The 27,232-nt window shown below is 39.6% G+C and overlaps 1 protein-coding gene across 1 annotated transcript in view; it reads left to right on the top strand.

Moving 5' to 3' along the window:
* The window catches only part of si:dkeyp-14d3.1 (transmembrane protein 132C), a 120,940-nt gene that overhangs the window by 2,559 nt on the left and 91,149 nt on the right, over positions 1–27,232 (top strand). The window contains exon 2 of the mRNA XM_034117676.1: positions 20,193–21,081. Coding sequence (XP_033973567.1) covers positions 20,193–21,081 — 889 coding nt within the window. The remainder of the gene's footprint in view (positions 1–20,192; positions 21,082–27,232) is intronic.

Below are 27,232 nucleotides of genomic sequence, written 5' to 3'. Positions count from 1 at the left end.
TCAACATTTACAATCAGCTGGGTTTTTAAAAATGTATTATATAGGTGGATCTTTTTATATTCACTTAAGTCTTCGTCATAATGTTTTATTGTACCGGAAGATTCCAGGAAAGATCATGGAGAACTCTTACATTCAGTTTCAAACCCTTAAAAGCTCATCATTCATACTGCTATAAGAAGCATCTGGTTGTTACGTTTAGGTGAGTCTCTGTCTTAAGTGAGCTTGCTCTGGAAAATGTCCTGTAATATCATTTTGCTGGTTTGTTGGCCTTAGCTCGGTTATGGAGTTTATTTCCAGATCAGAGCACATCAAAAATAAACAGAAGAAATCCCTGGCTTGGTGGTGTTCTTATCAAGGCTATCTTTCAGCTGCGCTTTGAGCACACGCACTGTGGTTCACTTTTTTGACTTGTGAGGGAGGACACTGATAAAAAGAGGCAGATTTTTCTCTTCCCTCAAATCCAATTTTGGCAATGCTTGGGTGTTCTCTTCATGGAGGGAGAAAGGAAAAGAGAATCTCAGCAGCAGCAGGGTGTACGCTGGGTTTTGGACTTGTCTGCTTTGTAATTACCTACCATCACAAATGTTTTATGCCATTAGTTTGTGTGCCAAACTGTGCACCTTTGTTTGTTTAATGACCGTTTTATGGAACACACAGAGTAGGTGGACTCTTATATTAATCCCTATACTGCTCTTCCATGCTCATTATACTTAAAGTGTGTGTGTGGGAGGTGTACATTGTAGCTTTCCAATCAGTGAGTCAAAAGAGGGGTTCTGCCCCCATAAATTCACATATCATCAGTGTAATGTGCTTTAATATTCCCGTGAAGCACATCTGCCCTGTGTTAATTGGCTCTTTATAACTGCAGTGATCTCACATTCAATTTAATCAAGTTTCACGATTAGAGAAGGTGAATGAAGGAAATCTGTTTAAAAGCTTTAAAGGGAGGGGCTGTTAATGTGTGTGTGTGGGGCAGGCATTGTAGTAATTGAAAAACATGCTGATGCAGTGTTTGTGTGTTCTCTCATCAGTGGATAGTTGTGTCTAATCAGAGGACTTCCCCCTCATAAATCTGTTCTCAGCCAGACTGTGTGCTCCAGCCGTGCTGCGTCGGCACCAGAGGGAAAGCTCCAGAGAACAGCAGCTTGTCTCAGACTGCTGCTGTCTCAAACTCATGCTTTAATATAAATGATTGTTATTCACGGACTCAGGCTGCACTGGAAATTGAAATTTAGAATTGCTACTTATCAGGTTTTGGATGTGTTATTTCAAAAACCTTTTTACTGTTTTGTAGTTAGAAAAAAGACAGAAAGCCTTCAGCAGTTCTTTGACTTTTCAGCATATTGACGAGGCTTATATGCAGATGTTTAGCAGGCAATGTTTGCCATGTTCATCATCTGAGTTTACTGTGATTTAGCATGCTAATATTGACTAGTTAACAATCAACACACCATACCACTGAGGTTGATGTTATTAGTATTGCAGATGTTTGATCGTAAACTAACCAAAGTATTGGAGAACTGTCCATTTTGACCTGATGGTGGCGCTAGTAGAAAAGTCATTGTAAATCATCAAATGCTTTTTGAGACATTGGGTGTTTCTCAATCGCGAGTAAAGCTGCTTCAGAGCCACTATTTCAAGCATACTACGTCATCGAGTGCCGCCGAAGTACTGTTCCAATCTCTAGTATACTTGGAAATCTATCGAGCCCGGCGTACTCCGTTTGGAGAAATATCGAGTCTGCACATGAGTAGACTTCGCGGTCTTAAAATCCCCACAATGCTTTGCGCACGGACCAATTTCCCCAAATCTGTGGCGGAAGATGTAAGGCGGGGCCTCTCATATGACGCACACCTGCACACTTGCTAGCGTGTTCCACACTTCGTTTTCCGAATGCCAGGAAGTATTCTTGACTCGCTTCTGAAGCAAGATGCTCGGCAGACATGTGCTACCAAGCAAGCGTACTCGCGATTGAGAAACACCCATTGTCAAAAAAGAAAAAATGTCAACTTAATTGTGGTGCTAGAAAAAATGTCAGTGGATCAACTCAGTTAGGATTCCTGGCCACTCTGAATGACAAAATGTGTTCGGGCCATATTGGAATGTTTTGATAATGTAATTTAGCAGAATTAAGTGACTTCACCCCCAAATGTTACCTATCCCCAACCTTTAGTTTGGACGTATTTCGCTGCTTGGTTGGCTTCACATGAGTTTGCTTGGATACCTTTTGATAAAAACTCAGCCATATTATAATAAGACAGATATTATGTTTTTCCTTCAGAAAACCTATTTAAACAGAGATTTTACATATTTCTAAGCCAAACACCCCTACAAGATGGACAATATACCTGGGACCCCCTGATGTATGTCCCTTGGAACAATTAAACATAGCCTTTCTTTACACTTATATAGTAATGGTCTTATATAAATAAAAGAACAGCACCAGAAAAATGTATTCGAAAGAAACATGCACTCATTTACTATATTTTCAAACCCAATACATTTAATGTCTTTATGTTGTGACCTATTTCTTTATTGTAAATATTTGTATTCAATAACTGCTGAACATTTGTATTATGCATGTTTGCAGAGTTCATTGTAATGTGAAAGCTATTGAATCATATGATATTGGAAAAAAAAATGGTTAAAATGTCATTAGCCTTGGAGCCTTCTCTGGAAACAAAACACTTCTAGTATAGCTTTCTGCAATATTAGATATTAATGCAGTATATCCAGCATCAAGGCTTACACAATATGAATACACCCAATAACTTAATTTCCCTGCAACTTTGGGTCTTCTTTGTGAATAGGAGAAACAATAACATCAACATTTGTCCTGAATTAAAAGAAAAAAGAAAAAGTCTATAAGTAATTACTTTGTATCACAGGTATACTATCTGTTCCTGCTGCCAGTTATAGCACAGCCTTTCATGTGCTGTTTCTTTGTCTTGCTTCCTTCCCATCAGGGGAGATGCATCCATAACTCCAATTGGTTATGCATTTTTGATTTGGATAATCAAAGGCAGGTGGCTGGACAAAAGGCTGTCAATACATCTGAGAGATCAGAGCTGTGTGCGGAGCAGTCACTGTCTATCAGGGGCATCAGAGCCCAATGCATTAAAGGCAATGATCTGACAGGTACATATTGCCAAGGCTCGTTGACTTCTTTGTGGTGTGGCTGATTGATTGTCGAGATTATGTTAAGATGGGAGTCGTGTGCCTCTTTGTGATTCACAGTGGTGTGCTCACGCAGCAGAATGCCAAACAGCAGCTTTTAAACTACCATTGCATTTTAATTAAAACAACATTTAATTTTTTCCCCTTGAGCGGTCCCTTTTCTTTGTGAATAAACACTACTGTCTGATGCCGCTAGAACAAAACCAGAGAGTTTGTTCAGCCCTTTCATCTGTGACAGCAAGCCAATGTAGAGCGGCGTGAAGAATGATTTATGTTAGGTGTCTCTGACAAAGCACATTTTATCATTTGAAACAAAGCGCATTGGCCTAATACATATTTCTTTTAGATATAACAAGAAATCACTGTATGAAATCTGCATGTTTATTGTCAGTGGAGCAGCTCTAGTCTTAACATCAGTGTGATATCAAAGATTAAAGTTTCCGCTCTGGTGCTGCACCTTGCTTTGTTCTCAAATAAATAACATTATTATTCTATACAAATCATCAAACAGATGTACATGCTAATCCCCTGCTTTCACTATCACCAGTTGTGATTTACACTAGCTGTATTAATAAGCTATTTAGACTTGTGGTATAATATTTACAGGAAGAAAGTGTCAGCACACATACGCAGAGCATCAAAGCATCAGTCCTTTAGAATAATTATGTAACAATTTCAGTCCAAGCTAAGTAAAGTAGATGTTATATGTTAAAATATTTAAATGTAATTCTTCCACATAGTTCTAGCCACATACTGTATTTCTGAAATTGTTGCACGATAAGCACTGCTGCAATGATTTCATCTTTATTGGAATCTGACCAATACATTGCTTGGCTGATATAACCTGATTGCAGATGTATTGGTATTGATGTTTGTAGGCCAATAAATAATCAAATAAAACCCAAAAATGTACTTTGTCCACCAAAGAGTAATTCAAATGTATTTCGCAGCTGTTAAATTACCCATAGTACATCATGGCCATACTTTAATCAGCATTAATTGATTATTTTTAGCCACTTGTCAGCACAACAAGCTGTTAAAAGCACCAACATATTAGCAACCTATAGAGTTAATTTTGCAAACTTGTTGTAAAACAGTTTCCTTAAATCGATCCTATATTCATCTGAAGTTCAAAGGCTAATATTCACTCTCCTTTTAGCTGTTTTGGTCTCTTCTGCTGCTAAATGCTCTACTATGTTCTTAGTTGCTAACTTCGTCTGCTGTTTTGTGCTGGGCAGGTTGTAAACAGTGTGTTTATCTGTGAAAGCAGCTGTCTGCGACTGCAAACAGGGTCGATGGGAGTCTCAACAGTAAAGTTGTGGGCTGTAAAACCATAACAATGAGTTAAAAGGTGCTTAAACCCTAGGATGCTGCAAAATCAGTTTGGTTCATCAACATGAATGACTTCTTTCACAGTAGACATAGACATTATCCATTTAAATTGTTCATTTTGTAAATAGTTAATTAATATTGAACATTGCACAGTAACAAACAGCAAGGTACTTATAATGTAACCCTATACCATGACATTATGTGGTGAATAGGCTTCATCAATCTGTTTCTTTGTATGTAAAAAACAGTTTTGAACTGCATTCTTGGACCCACACACTGGGTGAAAGAGAGTAAAAATCATTTTCAAATGGGCTGTGTTGACTTTTACAGTGGATACTCAATAAAAATACTTCTACAGAACAATCATCTGCTCATTTACTTCAACTCAGTTAAATGTAAATGGCTGAAGTGCTCCCTGACCATTGTCCAGATGGTACTTGGAATGCCAGTGTATATGTACGTCCCCAATCAGTCTTGACACAATCACCGGTTCCTAATCAGTGTGAAAGTAATGGCCACCTCAGTGTACAATCAGTGTACAAGTTAGTCTGGCAGAAGTGGCTTCTAACTTAATGAACTCCCTCAAGTGAACTCACTGAGTCAGCGTGAATGTGATCATACTGTAGACAAGGAGCACGAAAGTCCTTTTATGGACTTTAACTTCCTGGATCTAAAAAGTATTCTCCTTATGTTTATAAATCCTGATCTTTAACCACATGTGAAGCATATGTCATATTGCTATGGCTGTTTCACAGAACAGGACGTCCTTTAGTTTTTGGCAGCCTGGATTGTCCATGTTTCTTTATTTCCCTCATGCTAAGACAGTAAGCTAATGACGATGGAGGATTACATTTAATCAGTCACAACATAGACAGTGTAGCCATAGTGCGGCCCTACGGTGCTCAGTGGGGCCGCCTGGTCGTGGGGGGGGGGGGCAGCGCAGCGCTGGCAGTCGGTACATATTACCACAGCTTGCTCGGTACCACTATCTGCTCCTGCAGATTCTCCTCTTAACCCCTCAGTCCCTCAATTTCACACAAATTGGAAGTGGCCACACCAAGCTGAGACAGAATGACCCCAAAGATAATGAAGGGTTAGCCTTAAAAATATTACAGCTTAACTCAAATTGGGAATAAAATGGTATAAGTATGTTAATGCAACACTGAATGCTGTCCGACTGCTCAGAATTATAATTTGGATTAATATATTATATCATCATCATTTGTATTAGCCATACTCGTATCATGGCTTTATGGATGGCAATGTCAGTCAGCCAGTTTCTCTCTTACCACTTTGGGCCAAGAGCAAAATGTATCATCAAATTGTATACAGACATTCCTGATCCTTAGAGGAGGAATCCTCATGATTGATGTGATCCCTCTGGGTGAAATGAACTTGGATGGATTGCCATAGAGTTTGGTTCAGAATCCTAAATTCTCCTCAGGGTCATTTTTACTTTATGTTTTGCACCATCATCAAGTTAACATTTTAATTATTCCAACAAGTATTTTCGTCAACATGCTAATACGATAATCTAGCGTAATAAAAGTTATTCCTTTCTTCATCAGCAGATTGTCATTGTGAGCATGTTAAATGCTGTGCTAAAGTAGAGCCTCACAGAGCATTTATTTTCTACTAATAGTCTTTTTTTAAAAGGTTACAAAATGCCAAAAATACTCTACTAATACAAGAGAAAATAAGAAAATAATTAAAGAGAACTCCGGGTTCTGGGTCAAAAGTTGGGAAATGTAGGCCGGAGGCAGATTATTGACTGTGTTGAAGGTGCTGAGTAAAAGCTTAGAATTGGCCTTTATTGGCAGGCAGTGGAGAGAGGCATGATGGTTGTCTTTGCATCAATTAAAAGCTCCTCATTAGTTCCTCTCCAGCAGTATAGTTTAGATACTAAAGTATGGATTTTAATAATGATACAAACATGTTGTCCGAAGAGAAAAGTAATATCTAAATATATCCAAATGTATCCTTTAAATACTGCGGTGAGAACAATACTAAGATTAGATAGGAAATATTTGTGGGTCTGAAAGGGATTTAGCTTAACGATACGTGAAAGTATGATGGATGTCTTGATATGATTCGCTCAGAGGACATGTGACCTATTGCCCTATACAAGCCAGAGATAAATGCAAAGAAGTGCTGCTGGGTTGCATTTGATTACTGCCCTTCTTTCATGCTGTGTATTCTTAGAGAACCTTAAAGGTTCTTGCGTGAAGGCCCCGTAATTAGATGGTTTGGGACTGAGGCAATGGCTGAAAGTCAGAGTGATGTAATCAGCGCTCCATCCCTAATTGCACATGCCATGTGTAGGAAGGCTAATTCAGCCCACGAGAGTGAAGAAACTGCTTTTTGCTACTTTTTACCAGTTGATACTTTCTCAAATCTGTCGGGTTGTATTTTTTAAAGCCTATCTGGAACTAACACTTGCGCATATTGCTTTGACAGAGGATGTGGAGTTTATCACACAAACAGTGCTGCCTTGCATTCTTGATGCAAGCATGACCACTTGAACAATATCCATGGCAAAGGACAGAGGAAAGCAGTTAGAGAAAGTACAGCATGATAAAGTAAAGGACCTTTAAAACAACTCAGCATGTCAGGTGCACTTATCTGGTCTTTTCAGAGATGGAAGCCAAGAGTGGTTTCTTTCAAATAAATATTCAGGATCCAACCTGCATGTCGACTTAGCAACTTGTGTCCGAATGAGAAATATGCCTGGAAATGTATTGTGAGCTAGCCAGCGGATAGAGGTGGCTTGATCTCTGAGACAGTAGACTCCTGCTGAATGAAGATGGATGAGAAGGGAAGAATAACTTTCAGATGCTGTGATAAAGCACTGTCAACTAAATAAGCTTACCTCTGAGACAAACACCACACACCCAGAATGTACAGGTTCTCTCACACCAAAGCATATGAAGTACAAAAAACCTGAAAGCCTAGGGTATAGAAGAATTCCATCAATTATTTGATAAGGAATCTGAAACCGCACACAATTTCACAGAGGGAACTGCGAAGTGAACTTGTGATTTATTTTTGGTATATCTCTTCATGTTGAATGATATAGAGCGATGCTGTTACGCAGCGGTAATCCAGAGAACTCTGTGCTAAAGTAGAGTTTGATCACATTAATTTTAGAGAATGACTCTGATTAGATATTCCTCCACATCTTTTTTTTAATTTATATGCTGATTTAAATCACCTAAGAAACTATCAAATGCAAGACTATTTGAACCTGCTCCAGGGCTTTTGTCTATCCAATCTGCTTTAAATACTGCTAGTATAAACCATGGTGCAGAACAAACAATCACAAAGGTAGAGCGTGATCCTTTCTCAGGCTTTCATTTCCAGTCAAACTATGGTGTGATGTGTGAGCATAGAGACTGTGGAAGAAGGTGAAGAAGTCACACTGACGTCCATAAATTGATTTACGGACTTTGGTTTTGAAGCCTTGAGTTTGGCGTTTTGGCCGTCTCTATAATGGGTTTGGGAAGTCGCCGTCTTGGTTTTTTTTAAACCAGAAAAGACATTTGGATAGTAAACCCTGCTTTATCGTTGATTTATCTATATGGCACCTTAACTTAGGAACATCATGCTTTATTGAAGACCAGGTGATACAAGAGATAGAGACCATAAACTCTTTAGGAAAATGTTTACTGGGGTAGTAAATCAAGTGAGAAGAAAGCACAGTTAAAGGTGGGGTAGTTAATTTTGGAGAAACCAGCTCGAGTGCGCTAGAATTTGAAAATACACAACCGGAAAAAATCTGCCACTTCCTTACAGAGCCCCTCCTCCAACACACACGAACGCGCACATGACCAATGAGGGCACAAGATAAGTTTGTGCACAGATGGAAGGCTGACAGGCAGGTAGGCCATCCAGTTATTTTAGCCGGGCCGGCTAAAATGATTGGTCGTGCTTTTTACAGTATTACAGCTTCCACAGATGACATTTCTTTATGGATTTTTTGTCAAAGCATTTAAGATATTCATTGCTATCGGGATGTTAAGAGCATTCCATGGAATATAACAAAAAGTGTATCTCGAGCCGGTTTCTCAAACTTACCTACCCCACCTTTAAGTCCGTTAAAACGAATGCAGGTTGAAGGCACTTTCACATTTGCTTCACTTGTGAGCTTTGTGGACCACTGACAGGATATGCATTATGTGGCATTTCTTTGGAAGCAAATCTAGACAAATTCACCCTCTACATCGTCCTGCAGCTCGGACGCTGACTTTTCATTAGCTCATATTGGTCCAGACCACCAGGGGATCTAAATCAAGCTTTCTATCACAGTAAAGTTTTGAATGACTTGCTGTCAGTCATCTGATTAAGGTTTGTTTTGTTGTTCCCCATCACAGGTTTTACAGTATGTAGTGCTGCTGACAAATCACCACACTCATCCAATGAGCGAGTTAGCTGTCAGTCTATGTGATTTCATGCTTGGTTTGTTTATGAATAAGGCAGTGTTGAACTCTGAGTGCACTGAACTGAAATGTTGAAATCTTTGGTTTGGAGAATTGAAAACAAATGACAGTACTACTAACAGCCCCAAAAGGCTATTGCATGTAATGAGAAAATGATCTTTCAGGTCATGCTGATGTGGTTGAATCTCCCACTAAACAGCTATTTAAGTATTGAATAAGTCTTGTCTTTGGGACGTCGGTCATACCACTTTTAGGCAACACTGTACATATTTTGTATTAATATATTTCTTCTCTCTTTTAAGTGAGGTTTTTGATATGCCTGTAATGGGTTTATAACTCACCTGCAGGTGTATTTTATTTCTATTTTTATGTCTCTGTTAGACATTTATTCTTAAAAATGTGCAAATAAAACCTAAAAAGACATAAAACATGAAGATGTTTTTATAGCACATTTTTCAGTGCATCACCTAATTTATGAAGGGAAGTAGCTGTGTCAAAGTTATACAGTTAGTCATATTTTACACCAGGATGCACCATAACCTCAGCTGCCTGATAGAGTCTGAGCATCCTCACTGCAGCAGCATAAGAGGATAAAGATTGGATGATAATATACTCTCCCACTTCAGTATTTACTGGTTTTTAGAGATGTTTAACTTGTGGAAGATATGTGAAGATATCTAAGAAGGCCAGAGATCAATATTATCATCAGTAGTTTAACACTGCTCACAGACCTTAATGTCTATGTATTTACATTATGTAACAGTCTTTGTGTGTTTTCAATGTTACAATGAATATATTTGAGTAGGAATCTATATTTGAAAATGAAGCTATTTATCTTCAAAAGCAATGAGCTGTTCCCGCTCTATTACCTATTTTTCCAGCCAGACATTTGAAACGGAGCTGATGAAAGTATTTTGCAGGTTGACAGGCAAACACTTTTAAGGGGAAAAGTCTGCAATGAAACGTTATTTTCAAAACTAACTTTCAACTCCCACAATCCTCATATTGCAGCAAGGTGTACGGCTAACAGGGTTAATCAAATATGCCAAGACTACTTTTTTTTTTACTTTCCTTTTCCACAGATTAAAAGGCTTCATAATATTGGCTGCCCCCTCCCTTCTTTACTTTCCACAGGGGTTTAGTCTAACATCAGTAAGCCAGAAAAACCTGTAGTGCTTTAGTGTTGCCTATTGAGGATTCATTGAGTTTTTCTTTGTCCAGCCTGCAGAGCAGCTCTGCATCAACAAAAATGCTTGTAGAACAACATTTATAATTAGCCTTTGTTTTCTTACCTGATTTGTCAACACATGAGAAAGCCCACTTCTGAAAGGCTGGCTCGAGACTAATCGCTTTAGTCTTCTAGGATTTCTAGTTTGCTGGCATTGAGTGAGTTGCTGTCAGTCATTGAAGTAAAGTTAAGCTTGGCAGCCGGACAGGGAGGCTTTTAGTAAACAAAATGTGCCTTGCCGCATTTCCGTTTGGAAAATATTTCTTCTAAACGAACAGGCCTTTTCAGTAAATAGAAATAGAATAGAATAGAATATTTACTGAAATAGAAACAATGCCCCCCCCCCACCCCCCTTGCTTTAATAGCTCTATCTCCCTGGCCTAAAATAGATCTGGTTTGTGGAGTTAGTTACCACTCTGACAGATTTGAGGCCAAACAGCAGATTTAAAATAAGTCCATCTGGAGCTTAAAAGCTATTTTCATAAGGGACAAAGCAGTGACATTCTGTAGAGAGAAAGGAAAATCCTATTTTTCATATTTTCCAACGAGTTAAAACAATTACGTGACCTTGCAATATGTATTGATGTACATGCACACCACTGGAGAATTAAGAACCCAAAGCGACTGAGAGAATGGTGATTTATCCTGATGAGTTCATGGGTGTAATTCAAACAGTGCTTGGATTTAGGGGCTAAATATACCTTGTAGTGTTTCTATACATAAATCTCTTTTCTTTTGCCCTTGGTATAGTTTAGTGCAGAATGTGCAACCATCAGGTAAAGCAGAATGGAGCGACCATGACCTGTTTCCAAAGGTGAAAAGACAGAGAATCAGGTGGAATCTGTGCAGAGTCAACTGTTGCTATTATTGTAGTCACTACATTCCTAAAAACAATAACAAATAAACAGATATTTAATTGATGCACTGTTGAAAAGAACATATCATAACGGCCACATTATGTAACTAGTAAAACAAAACTAATTTTGATGCTACACTAACACTTAAAGGTGGGGTAGGTACATTTGGAGAAACCAGCTCGAGTGCGCTAGAATTTGAAAATACACAGCCGGAAGAAATCTGCTACTTCCTTACAGAGCCCCTCCTCCAACACACACGAACGCGCACATGACCAATGAGGGCACGAGATAAGTTTGTGCACAGATGGAAGGCTGACAGGCAGGTAGGCCATCCAGTTATTTTAGCCGGGCCGGCTAAAATGATTGGTCGTGCTTTTTACAGTATTACGGCTTCCACAGATGAAATTTTGTTACGGATTTTCTGTCAAAGCACTTAAGATATTCATTGCTATCGGGATGTTAAGAATATTCCATGGAATATAACAAAAAGTGTATCTCGAGCCGGTTTCTCAAACTTACCTACCCCACCTTTAATGGAGAGAATTTGGCCTCTGTCTTAACTGTAGTATGCAGTATCGTGCCAAAAGCAGAGCCGGGCGAACGGGCAACATAATCAGTTTTGTAAGATAAGGTAGCTGCAATTAAGCATTTAGCAAAGTACAAATGTTTACTCTGCACCAAATACAAAGCAGGCAAGTGGACAATGGCAAAGTGATAACAAAATAATTTTTCATATCAGAAGCTTCAGGTCCTGACCGACGAGGCTCAGAGATATTCCTCAAAAAATCAGGCAAGGAATTTAAACGTGACGGAGAGGAACAATAGGTGGGACTTATTAGCCTGTGTTATGTTAACAGGACAGTCTCTCTCTGACAACCAACTCTCTGAAGATGTTATTAATCTCACTGTTGCTGTGTGTGGCTATTAGCGCTGATCTTGGACTGTTTTTGCAATGAAGCTCATTTGCATAAAAAGAGGCCAATTGTGCATGTTAACTGATTTAAATATGTGCAAATAGCACAGGAGCACCAAGACACTATTTGCTTAGAAGCTCAGATACAGTAGGGGTGCATTTCTCCCTTTTGTGGATGCTTTGAGAATACACAATTTCAATTTACTTAGTGGCGTTAGCCACACAATCCAAAGTTTAGGTGAATTTGCCCCATACCTTTGAACTACTATTACACTTACTTCAGAGTTAGTATTTGTATTTTGTTCCTCTACATGTTTACATGTTTGAATTGGTCAACCGCTTAGAGATGTCCCACCCATTAGGTGTCCCACTACATTGTGTTTGAGTTCTAGCATATAGAAACGCCAGTGTGACAAAGTGATGTCACTACGTTTCATATACATTTTAGACTTTGCAGACTATTTACATGGACAAAAACCTAACACTATGCAGGAAAAGGAACACTTCAAAAAGTATAATAGAGCCCCTTTAATAACTGTATTCTACTTCCACATTATGGAGAACAAAGCACTAAGTATCAAAGTGAAAGAGTTAATAGCAGCGGTAGAGTTCACAAAAAAACCCACCACTATATTCAGAATGAGAATGTAGAGTAGTAGCAGGATTCAGCTTTTGTTTTTTGGCTACCAACTGTCAAATCTCATATGAGAGAGCTTTACAGAAGCACTTCAAATTAATCCATTGTTTGATGTGGACTTATGTGGTTCTTCTGTATAAGTATGGATTTAATAGCTCAAACGTTTTTGCCGTCCATAATTATTAGCCACAAACATCCAGCGGCTGATTTCCTCTTAGTTTGACGATCCAGTCATTTCAGTATAACTGTAACATCACAGAACAAACGTTTCTATGCTTTTGTTTGACTGACAGCTGACATACACTGAGTTTGTAATTTATCAGAAACTCTTCAATGGTTACATTTCCAACATTCCCTTTACTTCCGGCTGTTTTTAACGTAATTTCATATCTTTTAAGATGAGACAAAATATTCAATTGAAGCACACACATATTTCCCTCAGTTCACAGTCTCTGCAGTGAATCTACACCTGTTTTCCTCCATCATCTTTCTGTTGACTTGAATACGTTCGTATCGCCCCCAAATTTTGCTCAGCAATTTATCCGAATGCACCTTTCAGTTTCAAATGAAGACACCCATATTACACATTTGCAGTCTAATATTACTGCAAGGTATTATCCAATCAGTGTCAATTATCATCATGATTATCCTCTATTCATTAAACCTAAGGTCAGGTGCTGTAGAGCCTAGAAGAAAAAGCTTTGAAAATAACTCTGAGTCAAGACAACACTAGATTCATAAACAGTGTGTTGCCAAGTCTCGCAGTGTTGCTGCATTTATAGGGATTCAGCCTTGTCAGGAGAGCTCCAGGCAGAATGTATCATCCTATGTGTGGATGACCTTGGGGAGAGGTTTACCAGTAGATTTGGGGAGGGAGCAGCGCTGGATAAGGAGGCACTTAAGCATGCAGAGGCATTGTTCTTCAGAACTTTCATTTACTAGTTCTGTTTTTCACACCTTGCTGTAAATAACGGGATTTAAGGGAAAATATTCCCTCCATACCAACTATACAAACTGATTTAATTAACTTTTACGGCTATCGTCCCAAGGTGCGTCAGCTAACCCTCTAAAGCCTTGGGATAAAGGCTTTAACTAAATCTAGGCAACAACAGTTCTTTGTGAGAATGTTTGAGTGGACCACAGTTGAACTCTGAATATGTTCGCTGTCTTTGGGAACATTTCTGCTGATGCGTAGTATGGAGAAAAGCATGTTTTGGCTTGATTCATACCCATTTTCATTATCAGAGGAAACAGCTTCTTCCTCACACTCATCAGAGGCGCAGTGTTTCATTTTCAACCTGCGAAATCACAGACAGGCATCACCGTCCACAATCAATGTGCTTCGCTTCTGTTCAATTTTCTCTAAATGTTCTTGTCTTGGTTCCTTGATTTAGTACAGTTTATACATAATTTCCTGTTGATAAGACTCAAAGAGTAGACCAACGAAAGATTTAAAGACCATTGAAAAGTGAATTACACTAACAGATCTGAATTTATAATATTCAGTTATACACTGATTATGATCAATAGGCATGTTATCCTCACTTATAATCCTATTTGCTGTGTAATTGTGTATGATTTCCAACCTAGCTCTCATCAGTCGGTGGCCATTAAGTCCTGGTTGGATGTGTATCCACCGTCGTGACAGAGCTCACTCACTATTAAATGTCTCTTTGCACTCACAAAGAGGCTGACTGACTCTGCCCCTTTCTATTTAGCCTGATTTACGATATAGTTTTGCAATAAAGGCCAGTGTGAGGGGAAGAGATTCATTAAGGAGACCAGTTTATGTTTTGGAGAAGTCCGGAGCGGCCACGGGAATACTGATTTGCACACAGATATGTGCTTGTCTCATCCTCGCAACCCAAGCCAAAAGCTCTTACCCCTTTTCCCCTCCAGCCATGTGCACTGGATGGCACAACGGATGGCACAACGGAGGTGTTGTTCTCTGCCTGCAGGATGCCCAGGATGCCCAGTGTTCTTGCCACGGAGTCTGCAGTCTCCTGCTGTGGTAACACTGTTCCAGACTTATCTGGCCTCCTCGCAGCACCTGGAGGCCCATCTCAGCATCCTTTAATGACATCCCCGCTGACCCTCCCAGCCACTAACAGCGGAGCCTATTTGGGTTCATCTCCTCCATCCACAGCTTTACCAAATAGGCCAGCGGCACGGCTTTGCGGTGTTTACTCTTCATCGGTCGATACTCTTTAATTCCCGAGATGATGCTTTCTCTCATGAACTCAAAATAGCTCTTCCTCCTCCCCAGTGAAGCCACAGGCCCATTACTCTTTATTAGCTCTTAGCGTCTTAAATGTGGCCATCCATTAGAGGCACGGCAACAAACACCCGGTCCCTCAGTAGTCTGCCAGCACACACACACACACACACACACACACACACACACACACACACACACACACACACACACACACACACACACACACACACACACCACACACACACACACACACACACACACACACACCACACACACACACACACACACACCACACACACACACACACACACACACACACACGGTAATTTAAACTGACCCTTAATCAAGAGCAATAATGTGAATTGAATTCAGCTCATCCTCTAGATAAAGAGGGACACCCTGTGTAGCATATTCCCTTACAAGATTTTCAAACGTGGTATTGCGGCCTTACCTCCATGACTCTTACTCATCAGCTAGGCGGACTCCACCGACCTCTATCTGCCTGAATGATTTCTTTTCTATGGAAGCTGGCATAAAGTAATACCATACTGTGTCATGTATTGATTCTTTTTCCAGTCCCTCTCTCTTGGATTTCTTGGTGGCTCGAAAGCATAAATCATCTGCAAATGATCCTTGAAGGAAATATTGTAATTATTATTCTTGACGCATGGTCACAAATTCAATAGCCCTTATTAATTGAACATGGAGAGAAATATGATGTGGGTAATTCAATGGGACCAGAGAGCTTTCCGTCATCCCTCATGTTTAGGACTGTCCTGTTTGGCATTCATGACAAATCTCTGAATGCTTCAGGGTCAGGATGAGGGTCAGAGGGAGTGTCATTTTAAACCTTGACAAACAGCCGCTTTGCGATTTGATTTGCTGTTTTACTGCTTAGGAGGAACTTGTCTGTATGTGATCATTGTTTACGAGATGATTACAAACTGAATATCTTAATAGAATCCAGGTATCACAGAAACCAACGTTTTTTTCTCTTACTGTACTTTTGCTCATTGTTGCTCACCATCTACTTTTGTCGCTTCCTATTGAGCTTTCTGTCATGTTCCTTATCTCTTGTCTCTCTTGACGTGTGTGATGAAGCATAAAGACAGGAAACGGACAAGCTAGCCGCCCGGGCAGCCGTTCACTTCTGTGTCCACCTGTGTTATAGCAGCCAGGAGTGGACAGCAGGAACGCACGCCTCTCCTTCCCCGGTGTCCTCTATTGTGGCTTTTCATTTACTCAGATCCTGCGAGTGTGAAGGCTGCTCTTCGCTCCGCCAGTCCTATTCCGGCTCAACATATCTTAGCGTGGAGCCCCAGTGGTAGGATGAGTGAGCCTGTATGAGGCTGGCTGTAGGAGGGGTGCTGCTTGGCTAGTTAGCACTCATCTGAGACCTGTCTTTCTCCCCCGCTTACCTCACCACAGCCGTGTCTGACAGAAAAACTGTTAACCTAAGAAACACGAAAACTTAAATTGACTGCAAGAGTGGCATCAGATATATTAGGGTGACAACTTAATTAATTGGAACTAAAACATTTGTTAGGCTATTACATGATATGCGCTTATATACTGCCTAAGAAACTAGATTACAAGGAAACTAGACCAGTGCTGACTGAGATTGTAATACCACTTTCTAAGATTGTTTTCCACTGAGCTGTGATATAGCCAGAACTAAAGTCAAAGTGAGTAATTCTCCTCAAACAACATACTGTATATCACATGATGGCGCTAGGTCAAAGGAGCTTTAAGGACATTAGAATGCATCATCTGGGAAAAGTGAATGTCTGGACAAAATATTGTGGCAATATTGTGACTGTGGCGGTCCAGTAGCACTGAATCTGTGAACATGAATGAAAAAACAGGGACTCACTAAAGTTGCAGGATTCATGCTCAATCCATCGTATTGTTGATGGTCTGACAGTCCAGGACAAAATGGTGGATAAACCATCAGACCAACTTTGCCACTACCCAGTATAAAATACTTATTTCATATTTGATAATTTTATCATGCTCTTTCACCAATAACATTTAATGAAGCAACCATCCTCTGTATTTGTTCGATGCTAAAAATCACTGAGGGGTCAATGCGGGAATGTCAGCTTTACCTTGCGGAAAACACAGCCTCTACAGCGTTTCCATGTGAAGAGGAGGACGGAAAAAAACCTTTTTATTAGAAACAAGGAATGAAGAAACAGCCTCAAACATTTGAATTCATCTGGCTCAGCATAATGCTCGCTTTACAATTTAATGCCACACAATAGGGACATTTAATTATACATGATGTGGATCATAAAGTGTATGCTGAAATAGACATTTTCCTCAGTTGAATCACCATTATTTTTCTCTGCCAGCTGAAAGTTACGTGCAGCCCCCCCCCCTCCACCCGTATTACAGAAGTCCGAATCTCTTAACCTCTTTGATGCTTCCACAGCAAAACTGCAGTCTGTACTTCCATACATCTGATGTTGAAAATGTAATCAATGACTCATACATATTAAACAGAAATATGGAGTAATACTACAGCAAAATAAAGCAGTTGAATTATTATTTTCTCAACTGTTGTTACTTAGCACAGCGCTTTCACTTCCCTGACTCCATGCAGCAATCTAGAAGTACTTACTCTCGGTGTGTCCTACATCTTAAAGGTCCCCTATTATACTGTTTTTCATCAATATATTATAGGTCTCAGATATATACAAAACATGTCCCAAGTGTTTGGTTCGAAATACCAAACCGATCATGCATTGTAGCATCCCATAAACCCCTCTGTTTCAGCCCCGTTTCAAAAGGGCTGTTTCTCAATATCAACCTATAGTAACCAAAAGTTCTGTAGCATATAAATAGGGGACAGGAAATGCATCATAGCATATTGTCCGCAAGCCCCCGGCTTCCTTTATTGTTTGCCCTTTGATTGTCTGTTTGTTTTGTTTGTCCACCATGTACAGCGACCTTGGGTCCCTTCAAAGGCGCTATATAAATATCATTTATTATTATTATTGTTATGGGCATTTAAGGATCCTAGACATTGGATGATGAAGCGTATACTGGAAATAGGGTGCTGTAAATAAAAACCATTTAAGAATACTTCCTTGACTTTCGGAAGGACTCACTGTACTTACAACATCAATAATATCAATCTTCTCATATCTCTTGCCAGAAATCGTTTTAGCAACATATTTTATCAATTAAGTAAAAGCTGTAAATTGTACTGGGGCCACAGCAGGAGCCCATTACAAAATAAGCAATATTCAAGGGCTCCAGTTATCAAAGCTACACTCTTCTGCAGAGAAAAACAGACTAGTTGAAAAGTAGGTTTACTTTGTTTTCAATTTCTCCTTCCCAGAACAAAGCAAGGAGCAATTCATCTTGAAATAGCTTTGTATGATTTATTAATTCTAATCCATAACAAAGGCTTGCTGATTCTGATCTTGTTGGATCTGGGTTTGGAGATATCCAGGTTTATTTGTCTTGTGATACTCCCACTGTTTCTAAACAAGGCTTCTGCCGCTTGGAGACAAACTGCCTCCCAACTACTTGTAGTAGTGCACACACTGAAATACACTGAACAGACTGTCTTCAAATAATCACAATTAAAGCTCCATGATTTGAATGTCTTAATTAAAAAACAAAGCATAGATTAATGAAATGTTGAAGCTACTTTAAATGTAATCTGAGCCTGGCCCATACAAGGACTCTAATTTGTATTTCTCGTTTCCCTTCCACTAGATTGACTGCACATTTTGTGAAGATATAAAAGTGTTTTGTAGATGTTATTTGTACGAAGGATGCGCCTTAAATAGACCTCAAATACTTTTACAAATTTCTTTTTTTGACACATGGTGGTTAAACAAGCACTCTGCCTTCCTGAAATAAGATCTTTATTCACATGTTCATTCAGATGCTATTCTTGTATTGCACTTGGAATTGTAAAAACGTATAGACCCATTGAGTTTGCTTGCTTTATCAGAGCAGCCTTTAAGAATAGTGTATTTTATAATGGTTGGATAACATTCTTCATAATGGGTATGTTAGACCTTCAAGAAATTACAGTAGATGCTTGTTGCTGCACAAAGGTACATTTTTAAATCAATTATATCAAGACGAAAATCGATTTTCGACAAAAGTCTGTAACATAACATCAGTGATCTATGTATGTAATCCTGTTGTTTCCATATTGTGTGTGTATAAGCACAATTAAGCACATTTCAGTCCATTATGTCGGCCTTGAAAAGAATAAATCACATTTGAACAGTCAAGTGCGCAGTCCTGTGGAGAGAGCACTTTGCTTTCACTTTACTTGAAACGCAAATGCTCAGACATGGGAGTGAGGGTAACATTACTACCCAGGGACCAGGAGATGACTTTGTTCCTGACTGTTCTGTCTTGCCGAATTATCAAGCTTTTCATTTGTCAGCAGTGAAAATCCACATATACAACGATGCATCTTGCCAACAAACAACAAAAGGATCCTGCTTGTTCAGTAAAAATACAAATTGCTCTGTGTTTCCCAGCTGCTCAGAAGTCTGTGGTCCCTGTCGTATTCATATGGTCTAGAGCCGAGTGTTAACTCTGAAGCAGCTAACTGATGCTTTACGTAGGATAGCTGCTGCCCCTGGGTGGAGGTCTGGACCTGCCTCCATCCTCGTATCCTCCACTGGGACAGCAGCACGGAGGTCAAGAGGGCCATCATGAATCACAAATCCCTGTCTGATTTGTAAACTGTCGGGGCATTGATTTACATGGATGATCAGAGGAATGAAATCCTCTGGCAGCCAGAAAGAAGATGGTGTGGCGAAGGAGTGTAATCACACAGCAGATTGCTCTTGAGAGGAAGGTCAAAGTCTTTTGATTTAAACATTTTTTTTTATCTGAGCTTTGCTGATCCTCAACCAATGTGGGAATAGCCCATACTAAAGGAGTCTGCGCTTAATTGTAATTATGTTTATTTCTATAGATGATTTGATAAGTATCCATAACAGAATGGTTATCAGAGCATCACAACATTGTACATGTGTGTCATTAGATTTGACTTTAATAGTACTTTTACTTTTGCTTGTCTCATCCTCGCAACCCAAGCCAAAAGCTCTTACCCCTTTTCTCCCCTCCATTTTACTTTAAGATTAGAATAGCTGTTGTATTTCAATTTCAGTGATACAGCAGCAAGCTTGAAGCAGTCAATACACTAAGTTAATTGTAAAGAAAATGGATACGTTTTTGTTGCAAAGAGTGCTTGATTGTTATAGCCTTAATTAAGTTATGATGAAAAACTCAGTCATAGCAATCATTGCATATGTCTAGATTTTTCTTTTTTTGTACTGCTTCTAATGGCCGTCACTCACATAAGTTTTGTATGAGCTTTCCCTGACTCAGCTCTTCTCTTCTGTCTTTCAGTAGCCAACTGTCGAGTGTTGGAAGGACTACAGAGATATTCCTCCATCCCCACATACCTGCCTGTCAACTACCAGGTGCTCAACGCTGACTTGGCTTTCTTCCTGAAAGAAGCCAACCAGGACTTCATGAGGAACTCTAGCCTGATGTCGCGGACTGAGCCCTTCTTCATCTACCAGGCCAGAAGTTTGCCCTCCATCAACACCAGCTATGGGCCTCTGTCTGTGGAGCAACCTGTCCCGTTAGAGCTCCTACAGACCCCGGGGACATTTCCCGCCTCTTCTGTTTTTACCTTCAACTGGAAGGTGCAGACCTTCATCATGAAAACCAGGATTCACTTGGCCAAGCCCAGGGTCCAGGTGCTGTTTTATGTTGCCGGCAGGGACTGGGACGACTACAGCGCCATCGACAAGCTGCCCTGCGTGCACATGTTTGCTTTCCATGAGACCCAGGAAGTGCGTGGCAGTTGCCAGCTGAAGGGGGGTCTGGGTTTGTGCGTGGCCGAGCTGGAGCCCTTGGCCGGTTGGTTCAGCCCACCCAGCGTAGTGCCGGGCCGCCAGAAGAACCTGGAGATGTCTGAGGGCACACCGGTGGAGCTGTACTACATGCTGCAGTCCACAGAGGGGGGGGAGTGCCACTCAGAGGAGGCCAGGAAGGAAAACATCATCCACTCAAGCCAGGAGGGGCTGTTTGGTTCCTACACCTCCACACCGCTGCGGAGGATCGGGGGTGTGAGGCTCTACCAGAACCCCGCTCCTCCACCCCTCGCTGAACACAGGCTGGATAATAACTTTATGGTCCTGGTGCCAGCCTCACCCATGAGACAGAGGGAAACCATCTCTGCTTTCATCAGCGTGGCAGCCTTCTCTCCCGTGGAGATGTTTACTCTCAGGTAAGAATGCTTTTCTCTCTGTTCATTTGTGAAGACATTTTCAGTCTCAGACTTTGGTCATTTTAGTCTCATTTAAAGATTATGCCAGAAACCTTGCATTTTAAAATATATAGAAATGTAAATGTGGCCTAACCTGATTATCCATTTGTCTTTCTATAAGCAAACCTTGAGATTAGGAATCACATTCAGGGACTGTGAGAGCAGGGAGTCCTCAACTCTCCCTCCTGCTCGACATGATCACTTAAATTGTGTTTCATTATAACCACAATTGAGTTGTTCTCATTGACTTATTTTTTTATTTTGCTCTGAATTCTTACAACTGAATACATTTAAAATAACGATTCGATTGCAGTTCACAGATGCGACCTGTTAACCAAGGTAAACAGCAATTCCTCTGCTGCGTGCTCTGAGGCTGTCGATGAAATACATATTGATCGCTGAGTGGTCAAACAACATAAGCGTAAACAGACACTAATGACTACTAGAATGTCTTTACCATTCGATTGGCCGCATTGGAATTCAAAACGAGTTACCAGAGAGAGTTAGAGGAAAGATGGCTGCTTGATTCTGTTCCCACACATCTTCTACAGTACATCTGTAAAGGCATGCTTCTCTATTTTAAATAAGTGATACTTATTATTACCTGTATTCTGAGAGGTCTGTAGAGAATAGGTGAACATGTTGAATCATTATTTTTCAGTTAAGTGATCTTTATCTTGCATTTCATTAAACAAATGACAACAAGTCTGCACATACACACTCACAAGGCCACTCCAGGGCCTGAGCTATAAACCATCAGTAAACAAACCCAGCAATCATTTTAGTTTTAGTTAACTTCATAAAAACTATACTCTAAAGTTATTTTGTTTATATTTTTATCTATCCACCTTTACCCTCATCAAGGTAACCAAGCATTTCTTCAACGGTGAAAACAGGAAGCAGGGGGTTATCTCTGGGAAGTAGCCTGATTCAGTGAAGCTGCTGATGGGTAGTAATTACAGTGAACAGATGAGACAAAATGATTTAGATAATGAATGCAATGCAAATGAGGATGTCATTAATTAAAATGCATGTCCATTAATGTAATGACTGAAGCCGATCTTAATCACACTAGTTTGGATCATTTATAAACCTTCCGAAAAGCTGCAGCACGAGGTCAAGACTATTTTTCAACCTGTGTGAAACGAAAACAAGCCGCATGCTGAATAAGAGGGTTTTCTGCTTAGGCAAGGCAAAAAGCACAGAGGCAATTTTAAAATGAAACATATTAATGTTTATATAAGGTTGTTGCACTCTTATTTTCATTTTCCAGTTGTTTACTAATGAAGATAATTTACTCGGCTAACAAAAAAGATACACAGAGAGTGCTTTAGGCCCCAAATCTTAGCAACAGTAAACAAGTTGACAATAGCTGTGAAGTTTTAACAAGCCAAACAAATTCTCCAGACTTATGTCCTTCCCGTGCTTCATTTAATTACAAAATAGTTGTACTGAAGTGATAAGGCACTGGAAACTTTTTTCTCTTTCCTGAATTGAAAAACATTTCTTTCATCAGGCAAATTTGCAGGCGAGGCTGGCCACAGAGGCGATGCCTGTGGTGTTTTTATTTGGCAGCGTAGCGCCATGGCAGGCGCAGGTTGGCCATCTGAGAGGGGCAGATATGGAAAGGCCTCTGTGTGGTCCTAGGTGATAAGGCTGTCCTCATACATGCATTTGTTAGGACGCTTAATCACCAGAGAGAGAAGACTTTGATCTCTATATTCACAACATCATTATCATCTGTGTACTACACACTTCTGCGTTAGCCATTGTTGGCTGTGTAGCCGTGCATGCAGAATGAGCTTATGATCCCGTGAAATCTGTCAAACAGACCTTTCCGCCACTTTAGCTTAAAAATGTTTATTAGATTGCAAGTTTCGTACATTGAAAAACAAAATGTCTGTCTTTCATATTTATAGCTCTACATCGGTTTCAGCATGAAACAAGATATACATGCTTATTTTCTCCACCTTCCTCTCATCCATTATGTTTAAAAGTTCATGCTGTGCAATGAAAAGTCATTTAATTTTTTTTTTAATAGGCAATCATTCGGCCAATTTATTGCTTTGTGGATGCCCAGCGTGGTATGCCTTACTGAGGTATTTCTGTATTAACGTGCTGATTTACATCTGATGGGCTCTGATTTGATTAGACCTCCTCTGTGTCACTGTAGTTTATTTTTGCTTGAATTAAAAGGGATTTTGGCATGGAGCATTAAATAGTTGTCACTATCCTGAGACGTTTTGCCATGAGTTCATTCTATTTCCTTCCTCCTCTTGCTTCGATAAGAAATAATTGTCCACTATGAGAAAAAACTACATGATTCAGATGCAAATTGCCGAGTTTTGGGGATCCAGTTCAGTGTAATCATGCTCAAAAAATATTCTTCTCAATAATGGGTACATTAAAAGTGTGCGTTATTATTACAGTGTTCACCAAATGCTCAAAAAAAGGATCACATTTTAAGATGATGATGATACAATTTATTTTGAAATTGAATGTATATAATACAGCAAATACATTTGGAGAAAGCTGTAGTGACACCCAAGTTCTGTTTTATTTTTTCAACAAACAAGTGATAATTTCAGTTTATGTGCTGAATTTGTTCACTGATGATGTGTAGTATTTGTTTAGGCATATTAACATAGTTATTGTTAGGGATTGCAGTCTTGGTTAAAGTAAATTGAAGCCTGCAACAGGACATATCATTAACATTCACAACCCTAATCTTTCCTTAACCAAAATGTACATGTGCCCTAAATCTAGTTTAAATGATGCTATGCGATATACGTCAACCACTTGTTACTACATTACATATCATTGATGACATTTTTGACAGGTTTACATATCTTGCAGTCGTATCAATACCAAGAGGTATACATATTCTGGAGATTTACTGAATACACATGGAATTATAATTATGGGCTCGTTAAAACTGCTTATCCAATCCACCTTAAACTCAACACTGACCGATACACCTGCCAAAACAAAGTTGCATCCCCTACTGTAATCTCGCATCATCATCAACCAAGCAAATTGTAGCCTGCGTGCTAGTAGGTGGAGGAACAATTTATTGTGGTCCCCTCTCGATACACTGCAGTGTGTGGATAACTCACTGCTAATAAATATGAGCCGTATATCTCAAGAGCTTGCACTCGACAATGCACTTGGCTCCTCTGAAATTCGCTCCCCAAGTCGATTGAGAAAAAGTTTTCGAGTAAATCGAAGGACAGACATACAAACAGAGACTCCTTCCAGTAGGATAACATCTTATGACGGTGTTTACATTTCTTGTCAATGTCAAAGGACATCATGAAAACACAAATTACTGTGAACAAAGCTGGATTAGACAGGATTAACTCTTTGGCAGCACTATTCCTTCTTTGATATCTCCCTGCTTTACTGTTCTGGCTGAGAAAGCGTATCACATCATAATATATACTGTAATGCTGTTTTATCACAAGCAGGAGGTAGTCCTTGTCATTTTCAAAGAATATAGACATTTTATGCACACCAGCAGATTCTGCACTGTTGCAGGGCAGTCGAAAAAAGGAAAGGACGGTAAAAAGTCAGTTAGGCATTTGAAGTTATTACATTTAACATGCAAGTAATGTATAAGCTGGACTCATTATCATAATATGTTTTCTTCTATCACTGTGCAAGCAATTTGGATCATTATGTCATTGATAATTCATTATTATATTTCAGTATAAGATGTTTCATATGCAAATCACATGCAGTGAAAAAGGAAATTATTTGTAAAGATATTTTCCTCCTGTAGTCTCTTGTGCTATCGAGACAAAAAAAAACCTCGGCACAAAAGGAAATTGCTCTATTTTCTGTCTTGGTGCAGTGCTGCCTGAGTCACTGTACAGCCAGCGAGGGTTATTACATGTGCATTGTGCTCCCCGGCCAGCCATCATTTTAACGATAGATTAGTTGATTCAAGTAACACAACAGTTCACAAGAGCAGATGTTCTCCAAGAATACTGTGTTCCTTGCTTTGAATGTTATTTACCGTACAAAAAATCTCACCCTCTAATGTAGTGAAGTAAAGGAACACTCACACACCACTGTTGATTGTCTGAAGAAGGATAATAAAAGGATGGGGAAGGGGTTTTAAATTCACATTTACTTTTTTATTCTATAGGTTCATTTTCTTTGTCAAATTACTCATTACTCAAACAGGCAGTTACTTTAGCATTGAGAAGTGAGCCTCAAGCAGGGATGAGGAGCTACTACAGATGTCAGTTAACCCCCATTTTAGTTTTATTTTCAAATTAGTTGTCTTCAGAATAAACAAACACAGACTCAAGTGACTTCACTCAAGGCAATACATAACAAACAAAACTATGTTTACCCTTTGATAAAGACAAAAGAATACAACAGTTGTGGTTTACCTTTAATAACTAAGAGGCAAAGCATACTGGAGATGTTCTCCACTGAGAAGATATTCTGCACCAGGAGACAACAAATATATATTACATTTATGGCAAACAATACAACATGGTAAAATGTATCCATTCTGAATAAAGATCTAAAGAAAAATGCTTTATACTTCCACTCAATGAACAAATGATCTGGGCACAGGTGGCAGCTCTTCACTGCAATACTTTCTCTTTGCCCCCTCCACATAATTAGTTTGGCTTTCTGTTATGGTGCAGAATAAAGCTTAGGGGGGAGTTGTATTGGCTAATGAAAATTGAATGGTTTAATATTATTAGAACTGTCAAATTGAGGCACTCAAAACTGACATAAATCTAACAAGAAAGGTTGAAAAAGATAAAAGTGCTCTCCTGGAGAGCCAATTCGTCTTCTCTTCAACCCGTAAAGAGTGCATTTGAGAGCGACCCTACGTTTTGATCTTTCAAGTGTCTCTAAAAAAACCTTTTTTTGATCTTGCTGCCTTGGATGTCATTTGTCCTTCCACTGAAAAGAGGCTGAATTTTAAAAAGATTGTGATAAAATTGGTTCGAATGACTGAAGATTCTGTGTTGTCATCAGAGCGGAGATAATAACTGTTATTGCTGTGGTTGTACTTTCATCAACGGCTTTATAGATTGTAAAAATGATGTGGAAGATGGACTAAAATATAGCTTGAATATATTATTTGTGTGGGTCTGTGTGTGTGATACAGATGCAGCTGTGTGTTGTGTGCACGTATGTGACTGTCTGTGTTTCAGCTGACATGTTTGTTAACCAGACACGTGCTGCTGGTCCTCTGCATGCAGTTTGTTTAATCGTTTGCCTCCCTCAGAGAACACTCTTCCAACATTTGTTTGCAAACAGATTTCAATAAAACTGACAGCCTTTTGCAATCACATTGTATATGCATGTTTGTCTGTGTGCGTACGGGAGTGTATGTGTACATGTTTTATGTGAACAGAAGTGTTTTGTAAGCTGACATGTCTGACGACGTGCCATGCTCGCACTGTGAATACAAAGAGTACTGGGTGAACCTCTGGGATGGATTCGAAAGGTCCTTGTCATTAAAAGGCAGTGCATCAGAAGACAAATTATATATCATTATGCTTCATTATGTGTGCTGATTAACAACAGTGACTAATGTATGCAAGAAGCAATGGCCTTCAAACTTTCATATTGCAGTGTTTTCCCATATACAAATTATTAAAATAATAATAAGTGGCGACCCTTTTTGCTTTTTTATTGTTTATGTGGATTTGTAGTATTTGTGTTACTGTATGTTCAATAAAGATGTATTTTGCTAAATCTTGAGACATTGCCACTGTATGTACTAGGCCTCAAGAGCCTTTCTTGTGCTGGCAGACACATAGAAACATATTGGCGGGGCGCACTTCGCACGCGCACACACTAAAAAATTCCCTGCGTTCCGCCCTCACATTTTGCTGGGCCCGCGTGCCTTAGCACCGCTGCTATGACTCCATCCTAGGGGAAACACTGTATTGGGTATAGAACCAACCTGTAGCTGTACATTTTTTCCTTAAGACCAATATGTCAGGTATTTATGAATACCTTTTAGTCAGGTATTCATAAATACAGCTCTGGAAAAAGTGAAGAGACCACTCCACATTTTTCTTGAATATCAATCTCTACATGTATGGCAGCCATTCCATTCTAGTGTCTATTGAAT

The sequence above is a fragment of the Trematomus bernacchii genome, unplaced genomic scaffold, assembly GCF_902827165.1.
Source record: "Trematomus bernacchii unplaced genomic scaffold, fTreBer1.1, whole genome shotgun sequence".
In the NCBI taxonomy this organism is placed as follows: Eukaryota; Metazoa; Chordata; class Actinopteri; order Perciformes; family Nototheniidae; genus Trematomus; species Trematomus bernacchii.
Note: the sequence above shows the minus strand (reverse complement) of the source record. Positions and strands in the feature narration are given on the sequence as shown.